Source organism: Lissotriton helveticus, chromosome 6, assembly GCF_964261635.1.
Source record: "Lissotriton helveticus chromosome 6, aLisHel1.1, whole genome shotgun sequence".
Lineage (NCBI taxonomy): Eukaryota > Metazoa > Chordata > Amphibia > Caudata > Salamandridae > Lissotriton > Lissotriton helveticus.
In genome coordinates, this window is record NC_136067.1 from 2,029,955,208 (window position 1) to 2,029,973,076 (window position 17,869).

The 17,869-nt window shown below is 46.4% G+C and overlaps 1 protein-coding gene across 7 annotated transcripts in view; it reads left to right on the forward strand.

Moving 5' to 3' along the window:
- SLC5A6 (solute carrier family 5 member 6) overlaps window positions 1–1,714 on the forward strand; it is a 383,801-nt gene extending 382,087 nt beyond the window's left edge. For 5 of the 7 annotated variants that reach the window (XM_078650008.1, XM_078650012.1, XM_078650011.1 and 2 more), the window contains exons 16-17: window positions 418–500; window positions 1,151–1,714. In XM_078650008.1, the coding sequence (XP_078506134.1) occupies window positions 418–495 (78 nt within the window). In that variant the 3' untranslated portion in view covers window positions 496–500; window positions 1,151–1,714. The remainder of the gene's footprint in view (window positions 1–417; window positions 501–1,150) is intronic. The other 2 variants (XM_078650013.1, XM_078650014.1) reach the window with 2 other exon arrangements.
- Window positions 1,715–17,869: the final 16,155 nt, after the last annotated feature.

Here is a 17,869-nt window from a genome sequence, read left to right on the forward strand (position 1 = left end):
ACTTAGATGTCATATTCATATATAACAGGACTTGGAAAGAACATTATATGATATCTACCCTCGAAGAGTTAGGACTACGTACAAGCCAAAGAAGGGAGAATTGTGACCAATAAGGTGAAACACCTACAATACTTACTCTTTCAAGTCTGTTTAAAGACTCAGAAAGAAAAGTTATTTTCCTAGTTATAAAATAAATCTCATTGCTTCGTTAGGTCTTATTGGATACTGCAGAAGATTCATTCAAAGGATCTGATATATAGTAACCTTTTTAACAGACCTGTTAAAAAAGACAAGAACATCAAACAGCTAAAATATCCTGATAAGTTAGCCAAAGCAGCTTGTGAACAGTTAACAAAACTCATTTGCTCCAAACCTATTTTACAATCCCTTAACTTCTCCAAAATCTTTATTCTACAGACAGATGCACCAAGAGTCGGGTTGAGTGCGGAATTCTTACAGAAAGACGACAAAGGAGGAGAAAACCCCATTCTCTAGATAAGGTGAAAATATTTTATAGACAGAAACACTACTCTGGCAACACCAAAATTCTTTTTCAAAATAGATGAACATTCCAGCCAAAGAGCTAATATTTTGTTTAAGTGCTTACATGGGGTTACGTTAATGAGGAGGAAAATCCAACTTAAACTAAGTGGAGAAGAAACTGAAATTTTGGATCATTTTAAACCTTTCCTAGTTCAAGAATTGTCCTTCTTGGCTCCTATTTTGGGTGAAGCAATTAAGCAGTGTTGGTGCTTCTTTTTTCCAACTACGTATCTTGTAGAGAATCATTAATCTCTGTTTTCATTCTCAAAAGGTCAAAATTCGAACAATTTTAATGCATCCAGTCTGGACTATTGTAACCCAGTGTATCTGATATCTAGGACCACACTTACTGCCCATTATGTGGACTGGCATGTAGGGCAGCAAGGAAGGATCTCAACTTCTGTCTGTCTTGGGCAAGTTGTTGTGCAGTGCTCTCAGCTGTGGTTCAGGGTTATCATTTCCGTTTCCACAATTCGCCTCCAGGTATTCTTTGGCCTAACTACCTCTCTTCCATTTTCCTCTGGGGCCCTTTGGAGAGCTGTTCTTGTGATGGAGTCTTGGTCTCTTCTAATGGTGTGTTCTATTCATCTTTATCTTTTTCTTTTAGTGATGGTGTCCATGTTCTCTTGCTTAGATCTGGTGAGCAGTTCCCGGAGGTGGCTCGCAGCCAGAAAATGTGCAAGACTCTTCTCAGGTTACTGATGTGGAAGGCTGACAGAGTGGTGATTTCTACAGCAAAATGAATCAAAAACACTTGGGCCGTTGCAGAATGCAGCAGCAAGAGTGATATGGAATTTGAGACTCTTCGGCCCAGTCACTCCACTGCACAGGCTGTCAGCAAAACATATCATTATTTTTATGTCTCTCTGTATAGTTCATTAAACACTTCATAGTCATTACTGAAAGTCCCCCAGTGTGATCCAAAATGACACTTGAAGTCAAAAACGGCCCAGTTATTGGTTGTCCCCAAATGTCAGTATGTTCCCTTAGGCAGCCGAGCCTTTTCGGTTGTGGCCATGAAGCTCTAGAATATTGTGCATTTTTTCTTCCATTCGAACATCCTAGTAGATCTTTAGTAAGTCTCTGAAAACTTGACTTTTTTCAGTGTAAAAGAAGTAGATTTGTTTATTTGCTATGGCTGACTCTACGTTAATAAATTAGCACCAAGGTACCCTCAAGTGTAAGTGCGCTCTATAAAAAATCAAAAATAAGTATAGCACTATAGAATAAGAATGTCTTGCCATAAAATGGGCTTTGGGGAGCTTAAGATACTGCCTAGAAGATAGGGCTTTTATATTGTATACAGATCATGCGTCACTCGCATGGTTAGCTCCACATACAGCCATAATACCAGAATCCTAAGGTGCTTTTGGCTGTTCAGGTATTTAAGCTCCAAATTCAACATATAAAGGGTAGAGCCCAAGAGAACAAATATTTGCTCTCAAGATTTCTATGTCTAATTCCTCCCGACCTGAAGAATTTGAGGGGGGAAATAAGCAACAAAAGGCTTCTGAATTTAAGATCATCACTTGGTACTAACATCCCACTTGTTCTGACAGGAATGTGCCAGGAAAGTAAAACAAGCATTTACAATGCAATTGTTTCGCCTTTGCAAAAGTTAGAGGTATTGGCATTGCTCATGACATTATTTTTATTTATGTTATTTTTTTTTAAACATAAATAAATGGCATTGTCATTTACAATGTCAATAGCAGGGCAGGAGAGCAAGCACAAGCAACGAGGGGGCAGGACAGCAAGCACAAGCAATGAGGAGGGGGGGGGAGGAAAGCAAGCATGAGCAACGGGGGGCAGGGGAGCAAACACAGCCAGGGGGCAGGGAAGCAAGCATAGCCAGGGGGCAGGGAAGCAAGCACAGCCAGGGGGCAGGGAAGCAAGCACAGCTAGGAGGCAGTGAAGCAAGCACAGGACTGGCTGCAACTCCGCCTGGGCTGCCGCCATTCTCACTGCCTGCATCTGTTGGTACACCTGAGTGAGACCATACTTAATACATGCCTCCACTGACACACTTGAGTGAGACAACCCTGAAGGCATGAATCCACTGTCATATTAAATCTTTGAGTAAATCAGCTATAGACGGATCCTAACTTGAACAGACCCCTGGGGTAGCCAGATGCTGTGATTGACATGTGGAAGCAATAAGATATGGCAGATTTAGTGAGACTGGCAGCCTGCATTGTACCTGCAATCGTCCTTGCATGCTGCACACACAGGCTCCCTGAAGCCAGGGTTCATTCCTCCAGTCTGTGGTATACATCCACAGAAATGTACATTCAGATGACAGTCGCGACAACCTGTCTCATTCACTGTTCAAAAAGATTACTTGTCACTTGAAGCAACTGTGGAGTGGGAGGCAACATAACGGTGTGGCATTTCACATTACTGGCAAATAAGCCTGTAAACCATGTGAAACATACTAAACGAACACCAACTGCATCAAAAGCGGTGCCTGCTTCCAGGAGTCAGTGGTTTGGCATCAAGACACCACCTGGTACGAATCATTTTATGCAAACACCCTTTCGACGCATCCGACTAAACTTCGACCATTATAAAGCAAGGATTATAAAGCAAGGAGAGAGTGCTTCACAGCTCACACTTCATAACACATACAAAAAAAAGAGTCCAGATAGATAGAGACACAGCGTAAAGGCAGATTGAGAGATAGACTAGAAGGTTGGACAAGCATGCAGGCAGATGGGTAAACAGGTTTTTGGACATAAGAAACAGAGAGACAGGCAGATATAAAGGCACACAATTGACATGCTGGCATATAGGTAGGTAGGGAAATAAGGAGGGACAGAGGCAGTCAGAAAATAGTCAGACAGGGAAAGAAGTAGGCTATAGGAAGACAGACAGACAGACAGAGAGATGCAGACAGAGGGACATGGAGACGGGAACGAAGACAGACACAAGGAGAGAGGGACTGACAGGTAAACATGCAGCTATATATACAGGTAAGGAGACAAGCAGGTATGTAGGCTAGCACTTCAGTTAAATATACCGACAGACAGCCAAGTACCATGCATCTAGATAGACAGGCAGACAGACAAGCAGACTTAAAGGCAACTAGACAGGAAAAACATATTGGCATATATGTAGGTAATGCAGCGGGCAGGTAGAAAGACACGTAGCCCTTAGTCAGCCAGGCAGTGAGTTAGACAGACAGAAGGACAGACACACTCAATCTACAGAGTAAGCTATGGGCAGACAGGTACACAGAATACCGACAGATTGCACCCTGCGCCCAGCTACTCGTGTAAGTGCCTTATAAACACTGAAGCCCGAGCGATGACGTTGTGACAGGCCAGAGCTGCACTCGGACCCTGCAATGTACACATCTCAGCCACTACGCGCACACACTGGAAACAGGGCGGGGCCACTTAGTTAACAATGATTTCCCATCTGTTCGTCATTTACACCACAGGCTAAGCGCAAGACTCCCAACCAAATTCGATTAGTCGTGCGAGGCAGAAAATACTCGATAGACTACCCCCCACTGTGACCAGAAGCAGCAGCAGACTAGGAGCACAGCCGGCGACTGCACAATACTATCCTCCGTGCATACTCCGACCCCCAACCTGGCCCACTCGGAGGACACATCCCCTGTCCAGAAAACAGTGACCAAACACAGCCCCGGGGCAGAATCATCACGACTGGAACCCATGGTGCACTATGACCCCCTCCAAAACAACACACAGGCCATGCCCCCCCCCCCACCATTCCTGAATACAATGTGTGTTATTGAACCTCAGTGCACACCCTTTCCCTCAGTGCTTCCTGAGTGCTCACAGCCGACCTTCCCTCAGAACACATTTCTGCCCTGGGCACCTACTGTAAACCCCTTTGTGTAAATAGGAAAATGGTCCTCGTGGCACACGCCCTGAGTGCACAATGCACCCGTCAGGTGAGGGACATCAAAGCAATGAGGCATCTAGATATCCACCCTCCACTCTATGAGCTCTTGGCGCACGCTCTGGTCTTCAATGCGCACTCGGGCCAGAGCTGCCCTCAGTACACGCTCTGCCTCCGGCCTACGCTCGGCCGGGAGCCGGGCCTGAAGAACCCAGCACGCGGGCAGGTGGGTGCAGCAGTACAGTGGGAAGGAAACAAGTGCACGGGGGAGAGAAGAGGAGGGGAAAACACTGCACGAAACCTGCAGCGAGAGAGAAAAGCAAGAGAGATGGACCCGAAGGGAAAACAATGCCCAACAAGCATTTACAAGTGGGACACGGACAGCGGGAGGGGGGCGGGAACGGGCACAAGGACAGGGGGAGGGGGGGCGGGAAGGCAAGAAAAACAAAGCACTCACCTGTACTTCTTCCGGCGGCCGTGGTCGGCATGGAATGACGAAAACAAACACATAAAAAAAAAACGAAGCTCCGCCCACCGCCGCGATGACGATTTGAAAAGGGAGGAGAGGGAAGAAATCGCGGGAACGCCGACAAATCTGGTCCGTGAATGACGGACAGATCTCTGTTCCAATGGCTAGCCTCCATTTATGGAGCTAGCCAATGGAACAGAGGGCGGATTCCCAAGCCACTCTAGTAAAACATAAGGTTTTCCGCCTGCGCGAAAAAGCTGCGCAGTGCGCAGCTTTCGCTTAGGCAAAACCTAAAAACAAAAGGGAACATTTATTAATAGTTCATGCAATGTGATGCAATACTTGAAAGGGAGAGAGCAGAAATTATCCATATTTCTAAAGATACGCAGCACTTCTACTCTATCCTTGCCCTAGCACACTGTGTGTAAGGGTGCCTGCAATATGGGCAGGGTTGTTTTGTGCAGGAAGGAGCACCTTCCTGCACGAATACAATCCTTAGAGGCAAGTAACAAGGAGAAATAAAGATATTGCTCCTCTTTATGCCACAGTAGGGTAGACACACCATTTTGGCACAAACCCAGGTTTACAAGTCTTTGTAAATCTGGGTTTGCATCAAAATACATGGGTTGATGCGTGGGAATGCCCATGCTTCACCAATGTGACGCCAAAAGAACAGCAAAGAAGTGCTATGCACTGTGTTGTGTTACTTTGTGTTTACTAACCCTCGAATGGCAACCCCACCGCAAAACCATCGTAAATCTGGGACAACGTTTAGCAGAAAAGAAAAACAGACCAGAGAAAAGGACACAAACAAAGTTAAAGGATTAGAAAGAGCCAAAGTGTGAAAGAAAGTCTTAATAAAGGAAGAAGGAAAACGTGTTCATGCTTGACGGGATGAGAAAGAGAAATGTTGGACCCGTCTGATTCTCCCCTCACCACTATAATTTCTTTTGTTCCCCTGTACCTCCCAAAATTTGTCGCTTTTCATTTGTCTACCAGGACCTCTTTGTGTGTTGTTTCATGGGGCTAAGTGTTCCTTGACACCCAGTTGCTCACAAGGTTTCTGGCACCTATGTACAAGGCGCCTGGAGAAACCTGTGGCCATTAAAACTGAGGTTGGCAACCTGTGTGTGTTTAACCTTAAAATGGTGGACACATATTTTCCTCATGAGAGTGACTCCCATTGGAGCCTCCTTGAACCCTGACCTTCTGAGGTTTTGGCGCCCTTTGTGGTTGGCACGCTTTCCTGACAGGAATTCTTAAGATTTCTTCAGGTACACAAAATGGCCACTCCAGAGCCCCAGTACGGTGGCTGTGAGTGACCATAAGACACCTCAGAATGTGTCAACCCATTGACACAGCCAGGGAAGGTTCTAGAACCTTCTGGCTGGTGCCAGTCCCTCAGGGCTCTGGCTACATAAAGCCCAGACCCTGGCGGCCATTTTATTGAAGAGAGAGGGGAGTTGATTAGACTACTACACCTAGATGCTGATAGCTGCTGAAGAGGTGTGACCCCTATTCCTGACTTGACACCAGAGAAGACACCTGCCCTGCTTACCCTTGAGGTGGCTGAGAGAATAGGCAGTAGTGTGGCAAGGGTTAATATTGTGGATACTGACTTTTGAACCCTTGCGCCTACAACGCCTGCCCAGCTAGCACCTCTGTGCCCCAGAAGACTGTGGCCGAGTTTGTGTGCCTCCCCGCCCCCCCTGGTGACGTCAGACTGAGGAAGAAGTCGGGTCGCGAGGCGTGTGCCCGATCCCCGTGACCGTGACCTCATCCTGTGCCCCCTTCACGTGTAGCGCCAAGCGCGGGGGACTCGGACGTCTCCGAGCCCCACCGGCGTTGCACGCTTCCTGGTTGGTGCCCAAAGTGAGAAGGTGAGGTGGTGCGCCGGGGCGGGGAGAGGCCGGCCTTTACTGGGCGGGATCTGCGTCCCTGCCCTTTCCGAGACACGGGAAACTGTTGCCGTGGGCGGGACCAGCCCCCGTGTGAGGAAGTTGGAGGGAGATGATGCTGGCGTAGGAGAATACTGTGCCCGACTGAATCGCTAATCGATCCAGCCGTTGTGAGGAAATCTGATTCCCCTGTTGGTGCGCCGCGGTAAAGTGGAACTGTGCCCGACATTGAGTTAAGTGAGCGCTGAAGGCAACAAACCCTGTGTGCGGCCGTTCGTCCGTCCAGCGACGTCAAACTGAGCCGCCTAGGAGCCCGCAGTAGCACTGCAGGCTCGAGTCAACCCCCACCGGCAGCGGACATCCTTCCCCGGTGGCCGCGTAGGGCCGAATGAAGGACTTACTGGGTTTCCTTGTTTTTCCAGTCATACGCGCATAGTTCCCGAGTGAACTAAAAGGAGTCCCCGCTCACCGTGTGACCGCAGGCAGTCCTCAGAACTCCACAAGTACTGTAAACAACCATTTACTAAAAGTGTGTTACTTACCAGAGTCAACTGCATGACTTTCTCTAATTGGTGGCAGCGTTATTAAAATGGAAATGTGGCTTTGAAGACTAAATGAACTAGAAAGTAATGCGCTATGTACAAGTGGTATTTAATTCATGTAATGGTGACAGTTGAGCCTGCTATTTAATCTATTTATTGAACAGAGCTATTCTCAATATTTATGCAATACCAGTATTCCTGAATTCCTATGTATTGTATTTATTCCCTGTATTTATTCTTAACCTGAATCCCAGAGTTTTGTGAAAAGTGAAATGTAACTGTGCTTTCCAATTGATCCCTATTCACAAGCAGAGAACTTTTACATAAATGAATCGTATTTTTCTACAGCAGTGGTGTGGTGTCCTTCTTTTTAGTGTGACTGTGCAGGGGGTTATTATTGGGTCAGAGCCGGCTTAGCACTACAGCCTTCACTGCCTTGACACTTGAGCCAAGCTACCCCCCTTTGTGCTGGGCTTGCCCATCGCAGGTCCAACATAAAATTGGTGCTCAGCGGGTGGGATTGCGAGCCGTGCTTGTTCTGTACCCCATAATAATTCAGTGTGCGTCACAGGTACACACCCGGAGTTTTCTCCCAGCGGTCCTCTGATTTAACATTTTGTTTTTTTCAAATTCTCTTCTGGAGGTGGGTGGAGGTGACCCTCAGAGTCTCATATCCTTATAACCTACTTCGGGGTGGTTGCCCACACTTTTCACTGACAAGATGGAATTCGAAATGTCAGAGCTGGAGACCTATACTGCAGCACAGCTCAAGGATTTCTGTCAGGAAAGGGGAGTGTTCGTTAGGCGAGGGGCCAAAAGAGAGGAGCTCCGTACTAGTCTGCGAGCCTGGGTGGAAGCACATCCGGAGGGAACGGTAGAGGAGGAGGAGTCAGACAGAGGTACTGTCATTGAGGTAACTGCAGAATGTCCTCTGGGGGCGGGTGAGATTTCAATCAGCCCCAAGGTAGCCTCACGGGAGGGCAGCAGTGTATCCTCAAAAGGGTTGTCAGAGACCGAGTTAGCCGACAGGAGAGAGGAGAGACAGTTCAGATGGGAGTTGGCCAAGCTGGAGATGGAGGATAGGAGAGAAGGGAGGAGGATGGAACATGAGCTCAAGCTACAAGAGCTCGACCTCCAAGCCCGTAACATCACTCCGCGGGGTGTCGAGTCAAAGGAATTTGTCAGGGAGCCCAGGCCTCATTTACCCAAGGACGTGGTCGCCAGTTATACCGCTGGAGACGACATAGCCAAGTGGCTGACAGCCTATGAGGTCTCCTTAAGAGCCCATGGGATCCAAAAGAAACATTGGGGTGGTGGATTGTACCGCTACATGCCTCCGACAGGTAGGGATGCCCTATTGGCCCTAGACCGGGAGGAGCAGGTAGATTACCCCGCCATGAAGGTGGCGCTCATCAGAAAGTTTGGGTTGACCCCAGAGAAATACCGGCAGAGGTTTAGGGGTAGCCACAAACTGAGCTCACAGAATTGGGTTGACTTCCTGGATTATGCCAAGAAAGCCCTAGATGGGTGGGTCCAAGGTAGTGAGGTGGAAGACTATCGAGGGTTGTACGACCTAATACTCAAGGAACATCTACTCGAGAAATGTCTTCCCGAGCTGAGGCAACACCTGGTAGACAGCAAACTTACTTGCCCCCGTAAGCTTGCTGAGGAGGTGGACATTTGGACAAGTACCCGAGTGTCCACCAGGGGGACGGGAGGAGATTCTCAGAAGTCCGGACAGGGCGCTCCCCAGAAGAAAGAGGGGGGAGATAATAAGAAAAAGGAGTTCTCCAAAGGCCCCCAAAATAACTTTAAGGGGAAAAGTTCCTTCTCCAACTTTAAGGCTAACCCGCAGAAGCACCCTAATCCTGGCCAGAGTCAGCAGCCAAGGGTTGTCCATTGCTTTGAGTGCGGTGGTGTTGGACATTATAAGGGAGACGTGAAATGCCCAAAGAGACCACCCCCTCCCACTGGAGGAAAGGCCCCGGGAGTTGCTAGTGTAGTGCTCGGGGAGGAGATGCCCTTAGTTAAGGGGAGGGAGTGGGCAGGAGTCACCTTAGTGTCCCTGGGTGATCGGGAGATGGTTCCAAAGATCCAGGTGCCCTCAAATACTACCAAGTATGGGCAGTGGGTCACCATCAATGGCCATAGAGGGGCAGCTCTGAGAGATACAGGAGCCAGTATGACTATGATAAGGAGTCATCTGGTGTCCTCAGAGCAGGTAATTCCAGGCGTACTTCATCCAGCCACGATGGCTGACGGCAGAATGGGCCACTATCCTGTGGCCGAGGTTCCCTTTGAGTGGGGAGGGGTTGCAGGTTCACTTCGAGTTGCCGTAAGCCCCGCCGTGCCAGTTGATTGTCTGCTGGGCAATGATATGGAGCACAATGCTTGGAAGGAGGTGGAATACCGGACTCATTCTGAGATGCTGGGTACACCTGATTGGGCCTGTGTGAGTACCAGGTCTGCGGCTGCTCGGGAGGAGAAGTCGCATGGGTTGGAGCCTGGAACAATGGCCCACCCAGCTGCTGATGAGGGAGCATCTCGAGGACAGGAGGAGCCTGCCTCGATGTCCGTGCCCCGTGAGACGGATAGGCCACCTGTGGAGGTGGACCCGGAGTCCGCGGAGGAGGACATGGTTCTGATGGAGGACCTACCTATCCCTGCTGAGTGGCGAGTGGAGGGAGGACCGTCCAGGGAGGAACTAAGCAAGGGACAGAGGGAATGTCCCACCCTCGAGGGTCTAAGGCAACAGGCTGAAGCCCAGGCAGCAGGTAACGAGTCTGGGAACTATCGTGTTTACTGGGAGGAAGGTCTCCTCTACAGTGAACCCAGGGCGCCAGTGCACGGACTGTCACGGGCCCTGGTAGTCCCACAGTGTTACCGAGCCTTCCTATTAGAGTTGGCTCATGAGATTCCCTTGGCAGGACACTTGGGTCAGGACAAGACCTTTGCCCGGCTTGTCCCCCACTTTTATTGGCCTCGAATGAGGGTGGCGTCCGACACATACTGTCGGTCGTGCGTGTCATGCCAAGCCAGTGGGAAAACAGGGATGAAGCTGAAGGCTCCCCTGGAACCACTTCCCGTCGTTGGCACCCCCTTGGAAAGGGTGGGCATCGACATTGCTGGGCCCCTAGATCCACCGACATCATCCGGTCACAGGCTTATCCTGGTACTGGTGGATCACGCCACAAGGTATCCAGAGGCAGTTCCTCTGAGAACCATTACTGCACCGGTAGTGGCGAAGGCCCTGATGGGGATCTTTACCCGAGTGGGATTCCCCAAAGAAGTTGTGTCTGACAGGGGGACCAACTTCATGTCAGCGTATATGCGGGCAATGTGGAAGGAGTGTGGAGTGACCTACCGGTTCACCACTCCTTATCACCCACAGGCCAATGGCCTCGTGGAGAGGTTCAACCAAACCTTAAAGGGTATGATCAGAAGTCTACCCGAAAGCCTGCGGAGGAAATGGGACGTCCTCCTACCCTGTTTGCTCTTTTCCTACAGGGAAGTGCCACAGAAGGGAGTGGGCTTCAGCCCCTTCGAGCTTTTGTACGGGCACCCTGTACGTGGACCTCTCAGCCTGGTGAGGGACTCCTGGGAAAAGTCTCCCCGGAAAGTTCCCCAGGATGTGGTGAGCTACATGCTGGCCTTCCGGAGCCAAATGGCTAAGTTGTGGAAGCAAGCGTCTGACAACTTGGAAGCCAGTCAAGCAGTCATGAAAGCGTGGTATGACCACAATGCTCACCCAGTGGAGTTGGAGCCTGGACAGAAGGTGTGGGTGATGGAGCCGGGGGAGCTGAGTGCTCTCCAGGAGCGTTGGACAGGCCCCTATGAGGTATTGGAGAAGATGGGCAAGACTACCTATTTGGTGGACGTAAGGACCCCTCGGCATCCGCATCGGGTGTTACATGCCAATCGCCTCAAGCCCCACTATGAGAGGCCCGAAGTCATGCTGATGATGGTGACTGACGGATCGGAGGAAGAGGACACTGAGCCTCTCCCCGACCTCTTTGCGTCTCAAGAAAAGGATGGGTCAGTGGAGGGAGTAAAACTCTCACCATCCCTGACTCCTGAGCAGCAGGGGGAATGTCGCCAGGTCCTGGGGACATTCGCTCCGCTGTTCTCCCTTGTCCCGGGTAAGACCCATCTGTGTACCCACGACGTGGACACAGGAGACAGCCCACCTGTGAAGTCAAAGTCTTACCGGCTGTCTGACAAGGTGAAGGCCAGTATCCGAAGCGAGGTAGCTAAGATGCTGGAGCTAGGAGTCATTGAACCTTCAAACAGCCCTTGGTCCAGCCCGGTGGTTTTGGTACCCAAAGCTGCCCCACCTGGCACCACACCAGAATTACGATTCTGTGTGGATTACGAGGACTCAATTCGGTAACGGAAACCGATGCTCATCCGATCCCTCGGGCGGATGAATTGATTGACCGGTTGGGAGCTGCCCAATATCTCAGTACCATTGACCTCACTGCAGGGTACTGGCAGATTCCCATGACTGATGGAGCCAAGGAAAGGTCAGCCTTCTCCACACCTGATGGACACTTCCAGTTCTGCGTTATGCCTTTCGGGCTCAAGAACGCTCCTGCCACTTTCCAGCGGCTGGTGAACACGATCCTCACCGGGATGGAGTCATTCTCTGCTGCTTACTTGGATGACATAGCTGTCTTCAGTAGCAGTTGGGAGGATCACTTGCAGCACTTGCAAGCCGTTCTCCAGGCCCTGGAACGGGCTGGCTTGACGATCAAGGCCAGCAAATGTCAGATTGGACAGGGGTCGGTAGTGTACTTAGGTCACTTGGTGGGCCGGGGAACGGTGCAGCCCCTTCAGGCGAAGATTGAGGCAATCATGGCCTGGAAACCCCCCAAGACCAAGACTGAGGTCCGAGCCTTCCTGGGCCTCACAGGTTACTACAGACGGTTCGTGAAGGGGTATGGCACTATCGTGGCACCCCTTACAGAACTCACGGCCAAAAAGCAACCCAGGAGAGTCATCCCTATTCACAAGCAGAGAACTTTTACATAAATGAATCGTATTTTTCTACAGCAGTGGTGTGGTGTCCTTTTTAGTGTGACTGTGCAGGGGGTTATTATTGGGTCAGAGCCGGCTTAGCACTACAGCCTTCACTGCCTTGACACTTGAGCCAAGCTACCCCCCTTTGTGCTGGGCTTTCCCATCGCAGGTCCAACAGAAACGTACAGTAATGTAAGTTCAGAGATATAAAGAACACAAAATGATTAAAGCCTAGAGCCCTGGAACAGTTGGAAGGGAAGGATTGAGAGAAAGAAACCAAAGAACTCTAGTTCCAACAGACCAGAAATGATCACTACAGAAAGAAGGCCATGCTAAAACTGTAAAACAATATTTCTTACAAAGTAAAGTAGAAAAGCAATACAGACAAAGACTGTCATTTATTATTTAATTATCATTTTTTATTTATGTTTTTTCCAATACACATACTTACCTGGTTTAATTCTAGTGAGGCAACCAAACGGGTGGTGAAGATGCTGGGACTACTTGAGACCAACCCAGAGAAAGTTGCCCCCTATGTAGGGAAGAAGACTATCAACATTCTGGTTGAGACTTTTTGACAATAGAAGAACTAAGTTTAATTCACAATAAACACTATTTCATTCCATTTCTTGCATCCACTAGTATATTTGAGTCATGTCATTTTCCGCTGTCAAAAGAGGGGTCCCAAAACTGATAGATCCCTTTTTAACTCCTGTAGGATTATTTGCCCCTTGATATAAAAAAAAACTGCTGAATAGAATTACACCAAACATATCTTTGAAATATAATTTAATCAAGCAAGTGCCTTTGCATGGTTTGGTGTAAATCTGTTGTTTTTGAGGTATTATCTTTTCAAATGAATTCCAGTCTGGGCATGAAGAGGTAACGTTTTAGAGATTTCTGAAAGGCATGCTATGGGAAGGCCACTACAAAAGATGGTGTAATTAATGTAAGCAAACACAACCAACCCACAGATGTGACACAAATAAAAGATTAGGGAGGTATTGAAGGATACAGGAGAGGCGAGCAATAGCGGCCAGGAGATCACAACAAGAATCCTAAAAGATTTACTCCCTAAAGTCTCCAAACACATCACAGGCCAACTGCCACCTATACCCACTTCAAAAATACCTGACCATTTAACAATGACATTGTGGCGGGATGGACGAAAACACGAATGCTTGGGGTTTTTGTAACACCGGCTTTATTGATTTTAACAATCGCCTTCGCTGCGTTTTCGGTGTCTCGGCGCGCTGGGGAACTCCTCTCCTTCCTCTGGTCCACGCCTGGTTTTCCTCCCTCCCGTGGACCTCTGGGAGATGTAGTCGCTCTCGCGTCCGTCTTGGTCGCCGGGTCTCGGGAAACAAACAAAAGAATAGACCCGCTTTAGTCAAGCGCTCTGGTTCTGTGAGCGTGATAAGGGATAGGGAGTGAGGACAATCACGCGTGCATCAGAAAACTACGTCGTGCCGGTGGTGAATTGAGGGGATGGGGAACAGTGCAGGGATATCGCCGTCGGGTGATCTAAGGAGGTTTGAAACCTCTTCTACCCGCTCAGCCCACGATACGATCACGTAGCTGGCTGAGCCACACTTCCCTTGAAGTGCGGCTGGGCGAAGCGCCTTGTCGTTGGCCTCCTGGCTCCACAGTCGGTTGTCTCGTCTCCTCTGCCGCTTCCCCTTCCATCTCTCGCTGTTCGCCTTCTGTGCCTTCTCCCCTCTGAACACCTCCGCCTCCGCTCCACACGTCCTCTTCTCCTCCGGGTGATGAACACACTGGAGCCTCGGGAGAGCCGGCATTTACTTCTGCAGCACCAGCTGACCAGGGGGCGTGTCCGGGCTCGAATTCAGCCCAGTTAAAGAAACAGTGCCCTTCATCTTCGCGTGGGCCGGTCGAAGTGCATGGAGTCTCACTTTTCCAGTCCTCAGGCCGCTGCATTGGAGACAAAGAGGGGAATAGACATCCAGACATATAATGAGGAATCTTTGCTTTTACAGGATAACCCTAACAATACCTGGCTGATGGATGGGACCTTCAAAATGTGTCCCAAAGCATTCACTCAGATATACACCATACATGATGAATATAAAAACACTAACACCCCTTTTATATATGCCCTACTACCAAATAAACAAAGTAGCATTTACTACGAACTCTTAAAACACATTAAACATAAAACAAATGACTGCTGCCCACAAAATATAATCATAGATTTTGAACAAACCACAATCCATACCAATTTTAAAAACATACCCCCAAACAGACATACAAGGTTGTTTCTACCATTTCAATCATCAAAGCATATGGAGACACCTTCAACTATCTGTGCTAAGTGTAGAATATGCTAGTCAATTTGCCTTTGAAATAATTCGAATAATAGCACTAGCCTATGTCCTTGTCACAGAGGTAGCCAGTCATTACAATTTACTTATAAAAAAAACCTTTCTACCAACAAACTAAGCCCCCTAATGGATTCTTCCAAAAAGTCTTGTACTGGTACACTATGTCGCTCCGGACACAGATGCCAGCCCAAATTCCAAATACTATGGTATAATGTCTATGTCAGCACCTTGGTGCAGGAACCCAAAAAAAACAACGCAGTGGAAGGATGGCACAATGCCTTCCAATACAATTTAGGCAGAACCCAACCTACACTTTATACATTTATAGAAGCATTACAAAAAGAGTGGAGCTACCAACAACTATGAATGGAGCAATCTGTAACCCAAATTGCACATTAACTTGCCAAACAAACCAAAAGGATGTCCAACATTCTACAATTTAAGTAAAACTCCCCATAAACAACAAAAAGCCAAAAGCACATTATAAAATAAATAGTAACCTACAAAACTACCAAAAAAGAATAAATAATCTTAACTAACATAGCAAACCATTTTTTATACAAATAATAAATATAATATTGTATTGCATCAGTATAAACATTAAATAAAACTCCAATCTTAAATAAGACTGATAAAATATTATGTATATTTTTTTATAATAAAAATCTAAACCTCACCTACCAAAAAGCTCAAAGGCCAAAATCAGTCCATTACATAAAATAATTACAACATAAAAAATACACATTTCCAAATAACAATCACGTAATACTTCCATAAATATTAAAATATAACATTTCCCACCTAAAACAAATTAATTAAATATGATTTACTGTTCTGTAGCTGCAGATTATCTTCTGTATTCACGTAGTCCAAAGGTATAATCCACCATAAACTGAAAAAATATTTTCCATACACCCCCAGAAATGCAAAAATATAACAAATCAAATAGACATATATCAAAACAATCCAAAGTACCATAAAGAAAACCTGGAAAAGTGTGTAAAAAAAAGTAGAAACACTCCCGGAAACCCCCAAAAAAAGTTAAAGTATAAAACATTGGTTTATTATAAACCAAAACACATTTCCTTGAAATAAAATGTAAAACCAAAGGCCCATAGGACAAGTTCATACTAACCCACAGAATAAAACTGAAAATCCACCCTCAAAAAACAATGCATTCCCAAATGTACATATACATTACATTTAATCATCAAAAAGCAAACACAATAACATCTTGGTTCATTACTAAAACAGTGTATGAAAATGCAAAACACACTAGTGAAAAACTCTATAATTAATACAGATAAATATACAGTAAACCCACAAACAACACTATAATTAACCTCTAGAGTTTCTCCCATATACCATCCTACTCTCAAAACCCTAAAAAAAACTCTATAAAGGTTTTACCTGTTCTGACAAACAGCAACACCTTTCCATGACCTGGATCACGAAAAATAGAAATGTGACAAATAGAGTATAAAATAGAATGAAACTGTAAAAAAATGCAGCTAAAGGAAAGTTAAAAAAGACTGTCTCCCCTCAGAAATAAATTGAGAAAGAAGTATAAAATGTTGAATAAATGTATTTAAAAATGTAAAAAAAAGTATTAAACGTGAAACAAAGTTGTTAAAAGCATTAAAACGTTGTAAAATATAACTTAATGTTATAAAAAGATACAATTATTTAATATATACTGAAAAAAACAAATGTTACAATTATGTTAAGAATATGTATATGAAACAATGTAATAATGTAATAAATGTTGGAAAAAAGTTGGAAAAGGTACAACATACAATACTATTTAAATATGAGTTGCATTGTTTATTTATTAGTAACATTGTATTAAAATGTTTTATTCATCAGCATTATAAGAAAATAATTATAAGAGTCCCCCATCAACCTATCTATTGCCTCAACAAATCATCATTTATTCACTCTCACATATGTGTGGCCTATGCAACACATTTTGATCCACTTTTTTATTATTAATATGCACAAGTTTTCCTTTTGTTATATGTATTTTCTAAAAATATCAATTCATGCTGTACATTGTAGATTCATATAGCACAATACATGTTGACGGTTCATGTCTGTAGTATATCTGAAATATGAAACACATCTTTTTACATTTTGTTGTATACCACACTTTAATTGGGTCAGATCTGTGAGAAGTGCACTATTCGACTGTTAGTTTGAAAGTAACTCATACGACAATAATTCTTACATGCCTTGTTAAACCATCCAACATTCACTCCATCGTTCACACATACACCTCAGTGCTGCACTTATTCGAAACAATGATTAGTTACAATAAAAAATGGGTCTTCAAAACATCATATTGATCCATCAATATATAAATGCTTTCAACTAGAAATGTTTCATAATTAAAGGTTCTCTACTCATAGGCAGAAGTCAGGTAGCCAGTTCACAGTGGTTAGCAAGTTTATTGAAGAAGTTATCGGTTAGGTTACAGTGTTGTGTATATCCTATACAGGATCTACGCGTTTCAGATAACATAAACTGTGGGTTTGGTGGCAGACTGGTTCCGAGCACCCCCACTGGATATGTTAGCCTATTTGCATTAGCTAGCTCACAGTGCCACTAGAATCTCCTCTTATCGGGGAGAGAATATTTTCTGGCAACCTCAGAACATGAGGGATGGGAGGGCTTACCGCATCCGGGCTGAGTTTGTCCCAGGCCCCTATTGGGTCTGGCTTCACCTTCCCTGGCCCGGGCTTCTTCTTGCAGTTACTCCCAGGTGGCAGGCACAAACTTTGTTCCTCTCCAAGAAATCGAACCACACGGTAAGGATTTGCCAATTCTTTTTTTTTTCCTTTCTAATTGGTGTTTGTCTCTGCCACATGCTGATCATTTCACGCATAAATTTGTATTCGCCAATTCTTTTTTTTTTCCTTTCTAATTGGTGTTTGTCTCTGCCACATGCTGATCATTTCACGCATAAATTGGCTCCAGTGTTCCCCGACCGCATCTCGCCGCCGCGCACAGGCTGCCCACTCCTTAGCTCAGTTTAATTTTAGTGCAGATCTCCTCAATTGCTGCACTCTCTTCCCTGACAGCGGTAGCTGCCAGGAGTTGTGCTGCTTCACGCTGACATACAGCATCTCACTAGTGGCTTCACGGTAGTCTCTAAAGGTCCCGCATCACTCTGTACGCACAACCCTC